This window comes from Jaculus jaculus, chromosome 3 (assembly GCF_020740685.1).
Source record: "Jaculus jaculus isolate mJacJac1 chromosome 3, mJacJac1.mat.Y.cur, whole genome shotgun sequence".
NCBI classification, from domain to species: domain Eukaryota; kingdom Metazoa; phylum Chordata; class Mammalia; order Rodentia; family Dipodidae; genus Jaculus; species Jaculus jaculus.
The window spans coordinates 174501131-174522752 of NC_059104.1; the positions used below are offsets into that span (position 1 = coordinate 174501131).

Consider the following 21622-nt stretch of genomic DNA (forward strand, 5'->3'; position numbering starts at 1 on the left):
TGACTACTTAATTATCAACAATTTTTCTACAGTCTTTAATGTTTAGTTATATTTCCTTAAGTGTTGGAAAAAATAGCCCTCACATTCATGGATATCTGTATTTCACGTGTTTTAGTAGGTTTCTTTTTTAAAGTAGGCTTTTGAAACTGAAAGTTTGGTTGCATTCTCCAAAATCTGCTTCTGCAGCCTATTCAAATACTATTTAAATATCAAATAATGTAAATTAAATAATTTTATGTTCAAAACAAGAGGAGGTGTAAGTCTTCCCTGAACTTTCCCAAGGGGTTTAGAGTGTATATATAAAAAAGCATCACTGGGCTAGAGAGGTGGCTTAGCAGTTAAGCACTTGCCTATGAAGCCTACGGACATAAGCCAGATGCACAAGGCGTTGCATGTATCTGGAGGTCATTTGCAGTGGTTGGAAGCCCTGGCATGCCCATTCTCTCTCTGTCACTCTGTCTTTCTCTCTCTGTGTCTGCCTGTCACTCTCAAATTTAAAAAAAACACACAAAAATATTTTAAAAAGCATTGTTATGATAGAACATGAAGTATAGTCTAGTATGAAGGAGAATGAGAATATGGGGTGAATATCAACAGATTGTGAATTTGATACATTAGAGTTCCTACTATGATTAAGTGGTTTTTGAAGTGTAGTCACTATAGGTGTGAGTTCAGAGTCCTAGAGATTCCCTAAATTAAATTTGTCATTACTTACATGTTTTATTCAGTCCATGGACCATATCCTACTGAACCTTAGTCTATCAGGTCTTTGGGATGCAGATGATCAGTGTGCTAAAGCCCCGGTGATAGAGATTTCATGTTTATCACGCAGTCATCCATCCATGAACTCATCTCTCTACCCGACACACATGAAATCGTATAAAACCATTTATGTTACAGAAAGGAATGTCCTAACCCTAATCTTAATGTGATGACTAAAGAGGTACAGGAGGTAGAAAACAAGAATTGATGTTTATATTCACAAGTGCTAAAATGCAGATGTATGGAAGGTGGCATAAAGGCACACAGGAGAAGTGGTCTTACCTGGGAAGGCACCATCTTGGTAGTCTCCTCATATTCTTATAGAGACCTTGGTGGGATACTTTTCCATATGCATCTCCATATTAACTTTTCTTTGAATTTGCTCTCACCGAATTATTCAGGCTGCTATCACTGTTAAGTACCTAACTAGAGCATTTCAGTTAGGCCCTGGCATAACAACATCTCCCACAGGTTCAACTGGCCATCTAGTGGCAGGTTGATTCCTCCTGATGAATCTAAGAGATAAAAACGGCTAGTTTGGCTTGTCGTCTCGCAGAATTGTTAAACATAGTGCTGCAGCCAGATTCGCATTGCTGGTAGAAATCACCCAACCAAGAGCAGCTTATGGGAAAATGATTCATTTTGGCCTCCAGACTCAAGGGGAAACTCCATGATGGCAGGGGAAAACAATGGTATGAGCAGAGGGTGGACATCACCCCCCTGGCCCACATAAGGTAGACTATAGAAACAGGAGAGTGTGCCAAACACGGCATGGGAAAACTGGCCATAATACCCATAAGTCCCAACCCAACAACACACTGCCTCCAGGAGGCACTAATTCCCAAATCTCCATCATCTGGGAACCTAGCATTCAGAACACCTAATTTTATGGGTGACACCTGAATCAAACCATCACACATGCCTTCAACAAAACTGTAAGTCAGAATGCATGCTCTCAATTTACAAGAAGAGGGAGAGACACTCACATTAAATTACATACCATATTAGTTTTTTTATTGGTGCTATAAGGAATAACTAGAATTCAGTAGCTTGAGAAAGTACAGATAAACTATATCCCAGTTGTGAATGTCATAAGCCTAACCTAGCTCTCACTGGGTTACAATAAGGAAGTTAGTAGGGCTAGGCTAAAGGATGGAGGATGCAAGAGAAAATAAATTTTATCTCTTTTTAAGATTCTAGAAGCTACTACCTTGGTTTGTGACCTTCTTTCTCTGTATTCAAAACCAGCGAAGTTGCATGTCTTGTATCTGTTTTAGTACATAGTCTCTTGATTGCCACTCTTCAGGCACCGTCATGTACTTTTAAAGGTATTTGTGGTTCTATAGGACCCAGTTGTGCCGTCTGTTTTGTCAGCTGAATAACAACCTTAATATCATCCACAACCTGAATTCCCATTTCCCAAGTATCCTCACATATTGCTCATTGTCAAGATTTTTTCTTAGGCATCTTGGGAAAGGATTATTATGCCTAACATATTCATCAATAAAGGATATTTTACTTAGTATAAACTGTAGTCATCAGAAACCTTCTTTCTAAGAATCACTTCTGCCAAGCTATTCATAATTAGAATTCAACATTTTGTAAAATAAGCACCAAAAAAACCGCACAATTCTTAAGTACATAATTAATAGCTGCTAATAAGAGAATAAGTCTGTGAAAATCAAGCAGTCATTATGACACTGATTACCATATACTCCCAAATTCCCTTATATTATCCTCTAGTTAAACTTTTATTCTACCCTTCAGAGGCATCCATTAACCTGATTATTTTTCACCGTGCATTAATAATAAATTTTAATACAAATAGTTGAACAGTATGCCCTTCTTGTAATATTTCTTTTAGTTAAAGTGTTCTTTAACTTATACATATTGTATTATATATCAAACATATACTGCCCTGTGTTGCTAAGTATATTTGGTTTTGTGAATATAGCAACACATTTGACACTTCTTCTATGACTGGAGACGTGAGCCATTTCCATTTTATTGTTAAAAATAATTCTGACTCATCTCATTTCCTTAGAAGTACGTGCTCAACCATGTTTATTGCTGCTCAATTTATAATAGCTGGGAAATGGAACCAGCCTAGATGTCCCTCAACTGATAAGTGGATAATGAAGATGTGGCACATTTATACAATGGAGTTCTACTCAGCGGTAAAGAAAAATGAAGTTATGAAATTTGAAGAAAAATGGATGGATCCGGAAAGGATTATACTAAGTGAGGTAACCCAGGCCCAGAAAGCCAAGCGCCACATATTCTCTCTCATATGTGGATCCTAGGTACAGATGACTGGGCTTCTGCATGAGAATGAAAATACTTAGTAGCAGAGGCCAGTAAGTTAAAAAGGAGACATAAAGGGAAGAGAAAGGAAGGGAGGAGGATACTTAATAGGTTGATATTGTATATATGTAATTACAATGATTGTAATGGGGAGGTCATATGATGGAGAATGGATTTCAAATGGGAAAGTGTGGGGGTGGGAAGGGAGGGAATTACCATGGGATATATTTTATAATCATGGAAAATGTTAATAAAAATTAAAAAAAAATAATTCTGGTTTTAGGTAGAAATACATGAAAAAAGAATAAAAATTAATTAGAAAAAAATAACACCAAGTTTTTCTTTTAAATGAACAATACATGAGATTCACCAATAAAAATAAAACTCAAATCATAAAGATCAGAGGTGAAATAGAGAGTATGAAAAAGATTGTTTAGCTGTGTCAGGGTGATGAAGACAGATGCACCAAAGCAGAATTTTAAAAGCTGCTGAGAGCTCAACACTAAAGTATACTTAAAGCACACCACCCAAGTAATTTCATACAAGAGGGGACAGAAAGAATGTAAGAGCCACAGTGAGGGAGGGACTATTCCCTCCCCCAAAAATGATGGACTCCTGTTCTCACAATTCACATCCCACACCCCCATGGTGAATACCAGCAATCCCACTAAGGAGGGCCCTCAGTGGAATGAGAAATGATGGGACCAATACATGATGGATCCATATAAAGTTTCTACTTAATAATAAAAAAAATGGTTAGGGAGGAAACTTCTCCTGTGTCTCATGATAGTTAAATGCCTCATTTGTGTTAAAACATTCTCTTTTAAATGTTATTTATTTTTGGGGAGGGAGGAATGGGGGACAAGCATGGGTATGCCATGGCCTGCAGATGCAACTCAACTCCAGAGGTATGAGACACCTTATATATCTGCCTTTACATGGGTACAGAGGGATCAAACCCAGGCTGGCAAGCTTTGCAAACAAGCACTTTTAACCACTGAACCATCACCTCAGCCCTGGGTAAACATTATTGAAACTGCAATTGGGTTCTTCCTGCTTTATCAGAAGTGAAGTTGCCAGGGAGAGGAGGATCCTAGCCACAACATATGCATACTGTGAAAGGTTTGCATCCTTAAACAACTCTGGTTCTGGATTAAAATCAAAGGAAAATATATGTATTTTTCTAAGATACTATTTACCTCTTAAGGATAATAACTTTAAAGGAAGAGAATTTGACCATACCATTCCAAAATGTTATTTTAAAATGAATTTAAAAATTGATTTCAGAATATGCTTATTAAAACAACACTGATTTATAGAAGATAAGATCTTAAACTATAAGCTATTTTATGAAGTAATCTTACCATAAAAGTTTCACACTTTACTTGGATCCAGGAAATGGCCATGTAAATAACAGATACATTTAACCTCATAAATGGAAATCAGCATCAGTTTTCTTTATTTGTGGGAGCTCTTCACTATGGAACAGATTAAATTAAGAATAAATATCATGAAAGGATGAAGTACAAATATTCTCCCAATCATTAATTTTGTTACCTGTGGCTTTATATGTGATCTAGTTCAGAGGAACCAATGTTCTCTGGCCATTAATTTCCTCATTGTTTCTTTAAAAAAAAAGATTTTATTATTTATTTATTTGAGGGAGGGCTATGGAAAAAGGAAGACAGAGAAAAAGAGAATGGGCTCGCCCAGACCTCCAGCCACTGCAAACAGACTCCAGATGCATACCTTTTTGCATCTGGCTTATGTGGGTCCTGGGGAATTGAACCAGGGTTCTTAGGCTTAACAGTCAAATGCTTTAACTGATAAGCCATTTCCTCAGCTCCTTCATTGCTTCTCTCACCTCTTTGTTCCTCAGACTGTAGATGAGGGGGTTCAACATGGGGATGACCACTGTGTAGATCACAGAGGCCACCTTGACCTGATCGGCTGAGTAACTGGACTTCGGCATCACATACACAAACAAAACTGTCCCATAAAACAAAGTGACTGCGGTGAGGTGGGACGTGCAGGTCGAGAAAGCCTTGTTCCTCCCCTCAGTGGAGCGCATCTTCACAATTGAGTGGAGGATGTGCACATAGGACGCTATGATGGTAAACAGTGTGCTCACAAGGACAGACGCGGAAGAGATGGCAGAGGATATCTCAGCAATATAAACATGGCCACAAGAAAGCTTCAGGAGGGGAAAGAGGTCACACAAAAAAGGTGCTGCTGGTATTATAGGTGTGAGCCACCACATCTATTTTAAGTAGGACTGGGCATGAAACATAGGGCTTTGTGCAAAGTGGATGAGGGTTCTCTGATACTGTTGCTGGTGGAGTGTGTGTGACTTGATGCCAGGGAGGCATCAATGATGATATCTAATCCTGATGCATAAACTGACTATGACTGTGTTTTCCATGAGGAGAAATATAACTAAAGAATGGCTTAAGGGGCTGGAGAGATGGCTTAGCAAATAAGGTACTTGCTTCTGAATCCAAAGGCCTCATGTTCAACTCTCCAGATCCCACGTAAGCCAGATGCACAAACATGAGGCAAGCACAAGGTCGCACATGACCACTAGGTGATGGAAGCATCTGGAGTTCGATTGTACTGTCTAAGGCCCTGACTCACCAATTCTCTCCTTCTCTCTCTTTCTCCCTAAACTTAAATTAATTTTTTTTAAAAAAGAATGGTTTAAGGAAGGACTAATATAAAACAATGGAATTAAAGAAATGAAATAGTCTTTCATGAAAAGGTTTGTAGGGAGGAATATAATCAAATATTGATTTACAGAAGGACTATAGGAAAGTATGAATTATGAAATACAACTGAAAAAAGGAGTGAGTCTTCTATGAGAAGGGTTATGGAGAGGAATGTAGTGAAAGAATGGTTTAGAGTTGAGTAAGGATGTGAGTTGTTGTAGTATCATGTGACAATCGCACAATGACAAAAATACAAAATACAAAAGCTGTTTAAATGGTTTATCATCAATTCACCAAACATCTATTTAGCATTTCTAGCACTAGATCATTAAATATGGATACAAAATGTCATGGACAATACATTCATTTCAGAAAGAGAGAAAGACCTTCAAATATAATGGCAAGTAATATGAATAACATGTCAGATAGTTGGCTGGGATAAAATAAATTTAATGTCCCTCCCCAGATGTAATTTGGGATGCTTTCTGGAAAGGATGGGAAGTTATCTTTATCACTCATCAATCACAGTTTTGGCTTATTACATACTAAAGGAGCTATGTGATTGTAGGTGAGATGAGCTTTGCAGTCTAGAGGTTTTTTAGAGCTGAGCTGTTTGAGCTGCTGGATGTGCATAGTGCAAATCAGCTGGCTTTGCTTTATTCCAAAGTGGGATGGATGCCCAGTGGGCTCCTCAAACCCTTCATGAAGCACAGTTGACTTTCAATCTTCAGGAAGGCTGTGCCATAGCTTAAGAATATCACAAGAATCCACTATGAGTATAATAACTTGTCAGTCACGGTTGCAGTTGTACATGGTAAAAAAATGTTTGTGAATGTTCTAGAATAAATCACTAATAATCATGGGAAATGCATATGACTTCTTTTGTTAGTTGTAGTTTTTATATTTTCTTTTCTTTTAATTTTTTGTATTTATAATGTTTATAATATCTAATACAATGTAAAGATTATGTAAATGCAGTGTTGAGGAATTAGTGTTGTGTAGGGGAAATAGTAACCAAGAGAATTATACACATGATTTTAAGTTATTAAAAATAAGAAAATTTGTTTGGTGCATGATAATAAACTAAACTCTTTGGGTGAACCCAATTTTTTTTTCTAAATACATATATCACATGGAGTCTAAACCACTGAATATAGTCATATTTCAGAAGTGCAACAAACAAGAATAGCCACATTTCTCATTTTGATCAAAAATATAATTAGAGTAAAATAGTGCAATTTTCAAATCCTTTCATTAAATGCAAATGACACCCTTGGGTAACCATGAAATGTTTCATTAATACTCTTATACAATTATGAGCACATTTTCTCTGTCTCCGCAGACAAATACATGTAACTGCTCTGTCCCACTGGATTATTAATGTGATTTTCCAAAAATGTGATGTCATTAGTCTGTGATTTCAAGGGAAGTGAGTAATTTGGGACTCTATCCAAAATGATCAAAACACACTTAAATGTGGCTTTGCTGTGCAACAACAGTTCTTAAGAGCCTCTGCTCATTGTCACTGCAGCTGTGTCACTGGTTTATACTTATTTTTTAAGGATAAATAAAGACTTGATTTTCCTATATCTTCCCAGAAGGAACAAATTATTTCAAGGTAATTATAAGGGATTATGAATTTGTTGTTTCTTCATTATTTGAACAGTGGTTGATATTTTTATCCGCACCATATAAGTAAAGAAGGGAACCCATGAGGTACGTATTCTTTCCTTTTTATGGCTAGGGAACCAGATGCTAGGCAGTTTTTCTCGTTTACTGTAGTTTCATTCACTTCTAAGAAAGGTAGATGCCCCACATTCTGTGGTATTTCTGTATGTCACTTTGACTGCCATGATGGTAACCAAATCCAACTTTGCAAACATTATGCCTTTCAAACAAATATTTTTCTATAAAAATATGTGATTAGTTTCTGGTTTAGGTTGTTGTCTAGAAAAGTCCACAGCCTGTGAATTCTGACAGTCCAAGCTTTGTCTACACCATGGCAAACCATGGCCATATTTCACATGGAACTGAACAGACTTCTTAGGAAGCTTGGTTGCTGATAGCATTACAGGTATGTTTTCCTCAGTTGTCAAATAGAGGCTCTTCAAGAAAAAGCAAGAACTGTAAAGATTGTGCTGGTTCTTAGAGTCCTGTGAGTGTATGAATATTCCTGCCCTGGTTAACATACTAGATTTTGAACAAAGGCAACATTATTTTGAAGTGCTGACCAGCCTTGCCTTCAATATAATTTGCTAGCTCACCCAGCTGCCTGCTTCCATCCTACCACTTTAGGCCAAATACATTTATGTTTGTTTTCTAGTAATTACTTATTAGAGCTAATGAAACTAAACATTTCTGTCCATCTGTCCATACCAATACTCTAACTCTTTTCACTGCTTCAAATACTCCCTCAGCATTAAAAAGCATGGTGATAAGTCCTGGGGTTAGCTCATAGATATAATGAAAATTCTATTGAGCTTATAAAATCTTGAATATAAACGACATCTAGATCTTGATATCAATTATTATAACAGGTTGTAAGTTAATTTATTTCAGGAAAATAAGCAAGTCATAAATACAGAGCTTTAGTGGCCAGTTGTTGACATATATGGAAGTAGCATTTGCTAAGATAATTCTGAACAAGAAACACATTTGGGATAGGAAATGAGAGCAGGCTTTTGTATGACTATTTAAGTTACTTATTTTTTGTGTCATTAGTAATATTTTTGTAAACTTCCATTCATATATTTCTTTTTTCAAAGGCATGCACCGCCATGCCAGGCTACATACATCCTTTATTTATTTATTTATTTATTTATTTATTTATTTATTTATTTATGAGTGAGTGAGTGAGTGAGGCAGGTAGAGAGAATGGGCAAGCTCAGACCTCTAGCTGCTGCAAATGAACTCCAGACACATGTGCCACCTTGTGCATCTGGCTTAAGTGGGTCCTGGAATCAAACCTGAGTCCTTAGGCTTCACAGACAAGCACCTAAACCGCTAACTCATCTCTGCAGCCCCATTCATATATTTCTTGTGGTTATAGGGAGTAGGTTTGCTCTATGATGCATAAGTAGGAACTACATGGTTGGATCCCAAAGTAACTGAGTCCTCAATTATCATATTTTATGGAATGTGAAAAGCAAATTTACACAAACTTTTTAATAAGAAAGCCACAAGTTCCATTTTAAAATTTAGTTTGCAGATTATGTAGGTATATATAATATACACATTATATATATTATTTATATATAATTATGAAGTGAAATAATTTCAACTGATTTGCTCTACTCTGGTTCTGGTTTTAACAGGCAACATTAAGGGAATAAATGGAGACAGAAAATGACACAGCAGCAGTGACAGAGTTCATTATTCTGGGATTAACAGATAATCCTACATTATGTGCCATCTTTTTTGTGGGTTTTCTAGCAGTTTATATGGTGACTATAGTGGGAAACATCAGTATAATCCTCCTAATCAGAAGCAGCCCACAGCTTCACACTCCGATGTACCTTTTCCTCAGCCATCTGGCCTTTGTGGACATTGGGTACTCCACTTCTGTCACCCCCGTCATGCTCATCAGTTTCTTAAGAGAAAGAACCACTATCCCGGTCACCGGCTGCGTAGTCCAGCTTGCCTCTGATGTCGCTTTTGGGACTACAGAGTGCTTCTTGCTGGCCGCCATGGCTTATGACCGCTACGTGGCCATCTGCTCACCCCTGCTCTACTCTGCCCAGATGTCCCCAGTGGTCTGCCTCTTCCTTCTAGGAGCTTCCTATTTGGGTGGCTGCTTGAATGCATCATCATTTACTGGATGTTTACTGAACCTAACTTTCTGTGGTCCAAATCAAATCAATCACTTTTTCTGTGACCTCTTTCCCCTCCTGAAGCTTTCTTGTGGCCATGTTTATATTGCTGAGATATCCCCTGCCATCTCTTCTGCGTCTGTCCTTGTGAGCACACTGTTTACCATCATAGCGTCCTATGTGCACATCCTGCACTCAATTGTGAAGATGCGCTCCACTGAGGGGAGGAACAAGGCTTTCTCGACCTGCACGTCCCACCTCACCGCAGTCACTTTGTTTTATGGGACAGTTTTGTTTGTGTATGTGATGCCGAAGTCCAGTTACTCGGCCGATCAGGTCAAGGTGGCCTCTGTGATCTACACAGTGGTCATCCCCATGTTGAACCCCCTCATCTACAGTCTGAGGAACAAGGAGGTGAAAGAGGCCATGAGGAAATTCATGGCCAGAGCACACTGACTCCCCTGAACTAGATCACAGAATGAATGACTGGGGGACTATTTGTGCTTTATACTTCCTTGATATTTATTAATCTACTAACTTATATAGTGAAAGGGCTCTACAAATACATTTATAATATGAAATGTGTCTCTTACTTACATGACCATTGGCTGAATCCAACTGAAATGTGAATTGTTCAAGGTAAGAATATTTCAGAAAACAACTTCCAACTTAAAATCTTCCTTCTTATAACTTGCAGTATTATTATTGAAGTAGACATATTTTGAAATAACATTTCTTTAAATTTAATAGTTAAAGTAACATTTGGCAATGAAATTTCCAGTAGATGTGTATGTAATAATGGTATAGTTGACAAGTAAGGTAGTCAAATCACTTTCTTTAAAGGTATTACCAGTGTGTGGTAAATAATTTCTTAGCAAAAAAATCCTTTTATTGTCTTTTAATTTAATCCAGAGCAAAAATCATGAATTCACTATTTGACCTTTACAAGAACCAAGTCACATAACAGAAAGAACTGAATAAATCTCAGGCGAGATTTATTATGGACTGAAGTTCGCATAGATAAGTACTAGAATGGAATTTGGGGTGCACGTATTTCTCTGGTATAAGATAGTGAACTTGTCTTTGAACAATGGCTTGTGGACAAGGAATTATGGTTGAAGCAGAGAATGCATTTGCCGCAGTGCTCTTATAATCACTTAAGGAAGTAAGTCCAGTCCCTCCTTTATAGCACTCCCTTTGCGTTCACAATCTGCATAGCTACAACCATTGCCTCAGTAATGTTTCCCTGCCTCTACTAGTTCTTATACAATAACTTCTGATGGTGCTTTAGTTGATATATTTTTTATCATTAGCAATTAGTGTTGGACAGGTCCTGAGACAGTATGGAGGGACTATTTTATAAGCTGACCTCTTATTCTTGGGTTATTCACGGGTCAGGTAGAACAAATATCATCCTCTTTCAGCCACTCGAATTTCTTGGGATCTGGTTCTGGAATTAAACAACTTATACCTCTTTTCTGACTGGCATTATGAGTTTATACTCTCACAAGTGTGAGAATTCTTGATCTGAAGTCTGCACAGACATGACCGTCAGGCAAAAAAAAAAAAAAAAAACAACAAAGGAATCTCCAGTGTTTGACCTCAACCCAACAAAGGGAGGCTTTAGAATCATGGTAGGAGCCTGCATTCTGCTGACTGGAGGTTTTCACTGGCTGCCTCTGGCAGTTCTCTTCACCTTCCCCTCCACACTTGGCTTAGGGTCTATCCTCAGCCTCTACACTTCTCCCTCTCTCATTATCCCCTCAGATGAGTTTCTTCTCTGGCCTTTCCCCCAGCACTCTCAAATTCAGTGTTCCTTGACTAAAATGGCCATATTTCTCTGTTTCATTTCTCCATCCATGCCACCTCTCCTGAAGCCTTTTATCAGTTATTTTTTTTTCTCATTGCTGTGACCAAATACCTTAAACTTAAAGAAGGGATGATTGATTGTGGTCATAGGTCAGGAGGGTACAGCCCACCACAGTGAGGAAAGCATGGTGACATCCCACGGGCTCAGCACATCATGGAGGCACCCAGGAAGTAGAGGGCATGGGCCACCGGAAGCTCATCTCACCACCAAGGCTCATCTTTAGTGTCTTATTTCTGCTAGCCATGCCACAGTCCCCAAGGGTCCCATGGCATCCCAAAAACAGCACCACCAATACACACACATATTCCAATAAATGAGCCCGTGTAGCTGTGGAGGGTATTTTATACCCAAATCCTAACAGGTTTGGTCCTCCAGGTGACATGGGGTGGCCTTTACTGCAGGCCCAACAGACTGCCCCCCTTTTTGAGAGAGAGAGTGAGCAAGACACACACACAGAGAAAGAGACAGAGGCAGAGAATTGGCACGTCAGGGCCTCTAGTCGCTGTAATCAAACGCTCGGTGAGTGTGCCACCTTGTACATGTGCATGCGCCACCTTGCTTACATGGGATCTGGAGAGTCGAACCTCAGTCCTTAGGCAATCGCCTTAACCACTAAGCCATCTGTCCAATTCTTTACACCTATCTTAATGGCGAGTCAGCCTACCTCCTTCCCTTTCCTTCTTTCCAAAGGGAAATATGTCACACATTTACTCATCATTATCTCAGCCTCTTTGATTTAGTAGAGTGAATGATCCCCAGTTGACTAGCATACTTCCACACAGAGGCTTGTCCTGGATTTCAACTCTAAAGAATTTAAATTAATTAATTCACCCAGATGTAAGAGATGTGGTTGCAACAGACACTTTTACAGTCCTTTCAGGAGAAGAGATAACTTCATGCTGTGCGACCAAAAGGAAGAGCAAGTTGTTACCTGTAGACATGGAAGAACTGGTATTAGAGAACATGTTTTCTATTTTCAAGCCTGTGCTTCGTATTCTGTTTTGGTTTTGTTTTGTTTTGGTACTGGGGACTGAATCCAGGACTGTGTGCAAGCTAGGTCAACATTCCAACACTAAGCTAAACCTGTAATCCTGTTTTCACACTCTGAGCCCTAGAATTTGACGCTTTTGTTCATTGTCACTGGGCAGACCTTCCCGGCCTACCAGTGAGAATTTATCTTTACCCGGGGTCTTACTGTATGGACAAAAGCAGTCAAGAGCATTGAGAAAGCTCTCTTGGGAGAGAAAAGAGGAAAGAAGCCCTGGGATGCAGTTTTGCTGTGAATTGTGTCCTTCCAAAGTCCGCATACTGAACTTTTAATCCCAGGTGCCTCTGAATGTGACTGATTTGGGAAAATGTTCATTGAAGATGCAATCAGTTGTCACAATCCTGCTCTGGAGCACTCTGGATTCCTGCGCCAGCATGACTAGTGTCTTTGTTAAAAGGAGAAGTTTAGATGCAAAACATTGAAGACAAACTCGAGTGAAGATGAGGACAGCAATCTGGGTAATGCTTCTTATGCCAAAACTTTTGAGAAGCTAAGAGAGAGACATGGAAGAGATTCTCCTAGAGTTGGCACACAAGGAGCCAGCTCTCAATAAAGCTTGACCTTGGGCTTCATCTTGACCTTAGGCTTCAAGCCTCCATAACTGTGACACAAAGAGTTTGTGTTTAAGACACCCAGCATATGGCATTTTGTTAAAGTAGGCTTAATAAATAAGTATAATTTCATAGCTAGTTTTCACCACAAAATTCCCCATCAGCTAATTAACTCCTAGAAAAGTAGGGAATGCAGACAGCAGGTGTATATGCTAGGAAATGTGTCTCTTTAAAAAGAAAATGAAGGAGAAAGGAAAGGGAGTAGAAAGAAAAAGGAAAGAAAGTAAAAATAAAAGAAAGTGAGAGGAAAGAAGAAAGAAAAAGCCAATTATGAATAGTAAGGAGCATTTAACCTACAGAGAGCCAACAAACAAGAAACCATAACAATAAAATATTCCCACTGAGAACAATCAAAAACTGATTTCGGGCTGGAGAGATGGCTTAGCGGTTAAGCGCTTGCCTGTGAAGACTAAGGACCCCGGTTCGAGGCTCGGTTCCCCAGGTCCCACGTTAGCAGATGCACAAGGGGGCGCACGCGTCTGGAGTTCATTTGCAGAGGCTGGAAGCCCTGGCGCGCCCATTCTCTCTCTCTCCCTCTATCTGTCTTTCTCTCTGTGTCTGTCGCTCTCAAATAAATAAATAAATAAATAAATTTAAAAAAAAAACAAAAAAAAAACTGATTTCGTACACTTTTTGGGCACTTTATACTTAATACAGGGTTGTAGATTGCTACTTGGAAGGCAGGGCATTTGAATTGGGATAGATTTTAAAAGATCTAGGATATTAAAAGAATCTAAGGCAAATTTCAGTGATAATTTTTTCCTCTTCAATGGATTGGATTTAGGGCATCATAAACATGCCGCAAGATTCTGTAAAATAAACTGTCTATAGCAAAGTGTTAAGGGTGAAAAGTAGCAGAGCAAGAGGTAACTTCCTAGGGGTTATAAAAATCACTGTGTATCATAATTGTATGTGTGACTTTTCATTTGAGTCCTTTATTTTTCCTACTCACACACTCATGTGTGTGTGTGTGTGTGTGTGTGTGTGTGTGTACTTTATGCCTGGCTTTTGTTCATTTGATCTCATGCATTTGTCAAAAAAAAGTCACGTTGTGTATTTAAATTTTGTGCAAGTATTCAGTTCAATAAAGATTTTTGTTTAAATAAGCCTATTTGGAAGCAGTTTTTTTCCTATTTTCATCTGAGGCTACAACCTTGTTGACAGTGCCATCACCTTTTCACCCATGTAAGACACTGCGGTTTCATAATTATTCCTCTCATTGCTGCCTCCTTGTCTCTTGTACCTCACTATGCCCCTGTATGGAATATTCTTTATGATATACTTCATTTTTTTTAATATTCAGAGAGACAGAGAGAGAGAGAGAGACAGAGAGAGAATGAGCACACCAGGTCCTTGAGCCACTGCAAACAAACTCCAGATGCACGTGCCCCTTGTGCATCTGACTTATGTGGGTCCTGGGGAATCGAACCTGAGTCCTTTGGCTTCACAGGCAAATGCCTTAACCACTAAGCTAATTCTCCACCCTTCATTGTTTGTTTTAAACACTATACCTGAATGACTTTCCTTCTTCTTTTAATAGAAGTTGACTGATGATGAATTTAACAGATTTCATATCAGAACAGTTCTTTATTTTATCTTCTGCTTTGAGAGATATTTTGTTTTGGGTAAAATTCTGAAATACCAGTTAAAAATCTCTTCATAATTATAGAATTTTGTTTCCTAGCTTCTATCATGGCTTTTGAAAGTCAACACTCTGTCTTTCTTAAGAGAATTTCTCTCTCCCTGAAAGCATTTAACTGTACATGTTATTTATTTATTTATTCATTCATTCATTTCACAGTGCTAAAGGTCAAACTCAAGGACTTAGGCCTGTCCTCTACTGTTCAGCCACATGCTCTCCTCTTCAGCTTATTTGCTTTTTGGATTTCTATAATCTTTTTATAATTTGCATAAATGTTGTTGTTCTTATATTTATCACGTTTGGAATTTTCAGATTTCTTGAATTTTTAGCTCATGATACTTTATTAATGTGGAGATTTACTGATGACTATGTCTTCAAACATTTGTTAACCTCAACGTCTTGTCTTGAACTTAATTATCCACATTAGCTATTTTCATATATATATACACTTTTACTGTGCATTTTTATTGTATAAGATAAATGTTTCCTATTGATGTGTCTTTTAATTCTATTCATCCTCATCACTTCTGTGTTTCTTTTACTATTAAACACAACTACTAAATTCTTGTTTATGTTTCATTCCTAAGATTTCAGCTTAATTCCTTTCCCTCTCTCCCTCCCTTAATCCCTCTCTCACTTTCTGTTCCCTTTTTCCTTCATTATCTCATGTGACAGTTACAACTATTATACAATATAAGTGACTTCTAGAGATGCTTCAAAATCATATAATTATAAATAAAATAATTTTAAAAGGAGACATGTATTTATATGAGAGAAACTTTGCATGGTAAAGGGTTCAAATGGAAAGGAAGGGTTAAAATATGTTATCAGTAGGGTGTGAGAGTTGAACTAAAAAGGGTTTGCTGTCTAATGACAGAAATTATTATTTGTCCCATACTCAATTTCAGGTCCTTCAGTGTGTAAATAACATCTGTTTCTATGGTCCAACAGAGGAGGTTTCAAAAGATAGTGAAACATTTCTCAATTTCCTGTCAGACAGTGGCTATAAAGTTTAAAGGTCCAGGGATCAACTGTGCCAAGACACTGTAAAATATTTGAGATTTGTTGTATCAGAAAATAATTAATTGGAAGGATAAGGGAGGATACATACATACATACAGAAACACATACATACATATATACATACACACACATACATGGTTAGAGTTGACTGCCTACTTAGTCTTGAATGTCCAGCAGATAAGTATAACCAGTGAGAAAAATATCCCTTGAAATATTTGGATTATACAGCCCAGGAAGTTTCCCTTCTTAATTCCAAAAGTCAAAAGATAAGAATGGCAATTATACAAAACAGTGTAGATTTAAATGTGCTTGAAGTAACTCAGAGTAACCTGTGCCACTGGCATGAATAAATTATACAAAAATAAATTCTGCTAATGTCTCATCTGCTTTACAAGTTCTATGAAAACAGACCATGACAGTCACTACTGTGCCATTTGGTGAACAGCTTTAGAAATGGATTTCTGAGTCTCTATAGTGAAAGAAATTATGATATCGTTTTTGGTGCTATTAAGTCTATTACTTCTTATGCCTTGTGTGCCCAGCTGCTGTTTTAACTTTATGTCCTCTCCTCCTTTACAGTCAGTTCACACTCAGAAGGTCCTGGGACAATATAAATTCATCTACCTCAGTCCCCTCAATTGTCCTTTGAAGCCTGAAGAACTGGAACCCTGAAAGTTCCCATTTGCTAGGTGCCCCTGACTCCTCTTGCTTTTACTTTTTCTCTCCAACGTCTTTACTCAGGACTATCTTCTCACACTATCCCCAAAGCACTTTCAGGGTCCCCTTGTTAGAGACCTGGAGAGGTCTCTCTGCTGTCCTAACAGAAGACCTCAGAAGCCAGATGAGCCCTGGCCCCAGTCCCCTAGTGGCAGTGAGGTTTACTTCACCGGAGTGGTGACTGAGGCAATTGAGGGGACCCTGGAAAGTGGAGACGAGGAATACCCTTGAGCCGATAAGGGAGAAGATGCTTTGTCTCCCCACCTTCCTTCCTAAAATCTCACAGGAGGATGTGAGTCTGTGTCTCTGGTCTTCTCTTTCTCAGAAGAGAAAGTGAAGAAGTTCTAGAGAGATTCTCCCCTGCCCTTCCCACCCTGCAGCATCACATCATTTTTCCATTTTTTCCTCTTCCTACAACCTGGGGTCTTTGGGCCTGGAGTTTGATTTCTTGGCACTAGGATTCTCAGCCAGAGAATCATCTGCGTGAATAGTTTCCATCCCTTCCTTATTATGTACATGAGACTCACAGTGGGATGCACCCTGCCCCAGCAACAGGGGCCCGGCAGGTGGGCCCAGCAGCCAGGCCTCCTGCAGAGCATCAGACCAATGGATTCTCAGCAAGCCTTCCACCTCCTTAAAAACAAACCAGCAGAGGAAGTGCAGAGATTGACACACATTTACTCGGCTTGATCCCTGTTGTCATAGATGCCGCAGAGCTTCCCTTCGGGCAGAGCTACCTCCAGCCTCACCCCAAGCCACGTGTTTTCCAAAAGTGTGCATATCAGAACAAGTTCTATATGTCCCAGCACTTCCACTCAGTAATGCAGAGTCTTGGCCAAGGGCAAGATGTCTGCCCACCAGTTTCATCTGGAACATAGGTTTGATAATCACTACTTAGGAAGAGGTTCTGAGGTTCAAATGAGATATGAGATTTAACATCCCCAGTGTGGGATATGACCAGGGCAAGAGTTTGTTAAATGTAGGCCGTGGCCAACTAGGGAAGGTCCAAGGAAGACAGACTAGAGGAAGCAGGAGCCCTCCAGCCACAAAGGGAAATGTTTGGTAAATCAGGGAAGTTGGGCTTAGGAGCTCAGGGGCCTGGACCATCTTGTTGTGGTACAGCTGCTAGAGAGGAGGCAGTATCTGGAACTGAGAAGTACATGGCTGAAGAATGGGCCAGAGACTATCCCAGCTCTGGTCCCCACCTCCTACTGAAAGACCTCTGCCAGGCAAAGAGATGACTCCCTTTTCCCAAAAACATGGCAGTGCCTAGACATGGTGCTTGGGGCCAGACTGACCAGTTCATCCCATCCAGCTTCCACTAAAGACCCCAATCTGGGTTTCTATGTGGGATATTTAAAACTCAACTTTATATGTAATTCCCACATTGTTCAAGGTACTTAATGAAGTATCTTACATATGTAAAACAAAGCACCTATATACCAAACAGGCATTAAAAGAAAGGAGCAAAAATGCTTGATTAGGTATTATTGGTTTAGTATCTTTTAACATGTAATATCAAACCTGTATTTATCTGAGACAATTTGTTATATATAATTATCAAATGAAAGTCTACCAACAAATACATGAAAAGAGAGCACTTGAGACTGACAGACTCCTTAAAAATTAGTTGTTTGGGGTGAAATGAACTGTTTAGTAATCACCTGAGAAAGTGATTATGATCCCTGGTGGATTTAAATTCACATTTGAATCCAGAGTCTCTTCAGAGACTTATGTGCAAAGATAAATAGGACACAGAATAGCAGCTGTAAGATCAGAGGAACTTTGACATACTTAATTTACATGTAATTTCAACTCAAGAGGTAAGATATTGGCTTTGTGAGTGAATCTGATTTATTCATTTTAATTTGCCATTGGAGAATGTCTCTTCTTTGAAAATATGTGTGAAATGTACCTGAATTTATAAGCCATACTTAAGAACCAAATAAAACTAGATCAAGCATTCATCTAGAAAGACAAGGAAAAACAAGAGGGGAAAGAACAGAAAAAGAAACACTTTAGCTGAGTCTCTTAGATTTTCGTAGTCAAATTACTATGAGCGATTGGGCATGACTCAGTTATCAAAGTTCTCCTATTCATCTACAAATAAGATCAGAAAGCTACATGATCTTTAACAATGTATAAATCTTTAACAATGTATAATCTTCAATGGTGGGGGCTTGGAGGAGGGTAATGATGGTACCAACATATGATGTATCCATATAAAGTTTCTACTTAATAAAAAATGCTATAGTGTTACTTGCTTTGAAATGTTCTCATGGCTTACTGTCAGTGAATATCTTGTGGAAAAACTTATTTTATTAGCTGAATGCTCCTGTCCCACACAGTGGACAAAAATAAGAATATATAATGCCAACATCTCAGGAGGTAAGAATCTAACCCCCGGCTATGAGAACCTGGTTAAACTTTTTTAGGTTAAATACTTATTAAAATGTGCTGTGTTCACAATCACAGTATTTAATTTTGTCATAGTCCATTTAGAAAATATTGTTACATTAGGCAAGGATTTGGTGTGTGCAGAGACAAACACTAAAAATACTATTCTGGCTGGGTGAGGTGGTGCACACCTTTAATTCCAGCACTTGGGAGGCAGAGGTAGGAGGATCTCTGTGAGTTTGAGGCCAACCTGAGACTACATAGTGAATTTCAGGTCAGCCTGGGCTACAGCAAGACCCTACGTCAAAAAGTTCTAAATAATGTGATTACATGGTAAATAGATTGCTATTTCAAGAGAGTTTATAAAGCAATAGTTTAGGTAGAAATATTTAACTTATTTAATAAATTAACAATAGGTACTTACATCTATAATGTTAGCTTGAGGTCCTTTGGATTTCTCTCTGTCGTACCAAAGAAAAATGTATGTCACACATTAAAAATTGCCCTTTGGAAATGGCTTCTTCCACTGGTAGACTGTAAGAGCTGCACTGACAAAGCACGTCTTTTACGTTAACCCCACAGAGATGGAAAGCGAACAGGCTACACTTACATGTGCTCTCCGTTTCAGGGCAGCTCCTCCTGTGTAGCTGCGCATAGTGAGCAAGGGGACAGATTGAGTTCAGCCTGCCTGGGGGCCCAATCCTCATTTTACCACTTCTTTTGTAACCGCGGTTACTTAACGGTTTCAAACTCAACTTTTTCAACTGAAAAGTGGAAATAATTAAAGTACTTAATAGTAGTTCATGTAAGTGAAAGCAGAATTATATATATAAACTTTAAAATCTCTATTGGTGACTTAACAAACATTCAGTAGGGATCATCGAAGTCTTCGTTACAAAATATCATGTGTTTAAATTTTAAATCAGGGTCAAACAGAAGATAACTATTTCATTATTTTAACATCTTTTACATTTAAAATCTTTAGCTGCAAAGCCACTAAGGTATATTTTACTTTATTTACATAGAATATTTTCTTTATATTGTATGTTTGTTTTCTATATGTATATTATATATTTTACTATTTAAAGTAAATTTTTGTATATTTTACTACATGTTTACTTTTACCATAGGTTATATTAATAGCATATTTTACTATATGTTATTTCTCTTTTTAATATTTTATTTGAGAGAGAGAGAATTGGCATGCCAGGGCCTTTAGCCACTGCAAACTCCAGATGCATATGCCACCACATACATCTGGTTTATGTGGATTCTGGGGAATCAAACCTGGGTCTTTAGGCTTTGCAAGCGAGTGCCTTAACTGCTGAGCCATCTGGACAGCTGCACTATATATTGCTTATTTTGCTATGTAGAAATATAAAACAGATATACATTATTTGGAGCAAAGTTTTAGCTCATTTTTAAACAAATATTAAAGTAGACTCATTAACCATAAATAAACACTTGAGGGCCAGAGGAAAACATCACTTGTTAGTCAATTTTTTCTTGAATGAGGTATTGGTTTGTAATAACCTCCATCCATGTGTTAATAAAAATGAAACTATAGATGCATAAATTCTTTCATGTAATGTGTCCATCACAGCTTTGTTTTGACAGTAGCTGTTCCATGGATTTCCTAGGTGATGGGAACCACACTGCAGTGACGGAGTTCATTTTACTGGGCTTAACAGACGACCCAGTCCTGCGAGTCATCCTCTTCATGGGCATCCTGTCCATCTACCTGGTGACCGTATCAGGAAACCTCTGCATAGTCCTTCTCATCAGGGTCTCTTCTCAGCTCCATCACCCCATGTACTTTTTCCTGAGCCACTTGGCTTCTGCTGACATATGCTATTCATCCTCTGTCACACCCAACATGCTTGTGAACTTCCTGGTGGAGAGGAACACCATCTCCTACCTGGGATGTGGCATCCAGCTTGGAACAGCAACTTTCTTTGGACCTGTTGAGGCCTTTCTTCTGGCTGCCATGGCCTATGATCGCTTTGTGGCCATCTGTAGTCCACTGATTTATTCAGCGAAAATGTCCACAGGAGTCTGTACCAAGTTGTTTGTAGTAGCATACCTCGGGGGCTTTATTACTGCTTCCTCTTTTACCATTTCCTTCTTTTCTTTTGTCTTCTGTGGATCAAACACAATCAATCATTTCTTCTGTGATTTTGCTCCTTTAGTTGAACTCTCCTGTTCTGATGTCAGTGTCTCCATAATTGCTGCCTCATTTTCTTCTGCCTTTGTCCTTTTGGTGACAGTGTCTGTCATAGCCGTCTCCTACACCTACATCCTCATCACCATCCTGAAGATGCGCTCCACGGAGGGCCGCCACAAGGCCTTCTCCACCTGCGCCTCCCACCTCACCGCGGTCACTCTCTTCTATGGAACCATCACGTTCATTTATGTGATGCCCAAGTCCAGCTTCTCCACTGACCAGAACAAGGTGGTGTCCGTGTTCTACATGGTGGTGATCCCCATGTTGAACCCCCTCATCTACAGTCTGAGGAATAATGAGATTAAGGGTGCTCTGAAGAGAGTGCTCAGTAGAAAGATATTTTCTTAAGGCATTTCTTGTTTTGTTGGATTGAGTATGGTAATAATATCCAATAGTAACAATAATGAAATAAAACTAAGTATCTGTGCTTGAAATCTATGTTTGATATATGTTTAACTGAATGTGGAAGTTTTTAACAAATTATATATTAAATAGTAAATTGTAGGCTCA

At 38.6% G+C, this 21622-nt stretch overlaps 2 protein-coding genes across 2 annotated transcripts; both read left to right on the forward strand.

Moving 5' to 3' along the window:
* The first annotated feature begins 9103 nt into the window (after positions 1-9103).
* Positions 9104-10036, forward strand: LOC101599414 (olfactory receptor 481). Its single transcript, XM_004650698.2, has one exon. The coding sequence runs from the start codon at positions 9104-9106 to the stop codon at positions 10034-10036; it is 933 nt and encodes a 310-aa protein (XP_004650755.2).
* Positions 10037-20515: 10479 nt separating this feature from the next.
* LOC101606524 (olfactory receptor 502-like) lies at positions 20516-21460 on the forward strand. Its single transcript, XM_004650900.2, has one exon. The coding sequence runs from the start codon at positions 20516-20518 to the stop codon at positions 21458-21460; it is 945 nt and encodes a 314-aa protein (XP_004650957.2).
* Positions 21461-21622: the final 162 nt, after the last annotated feature.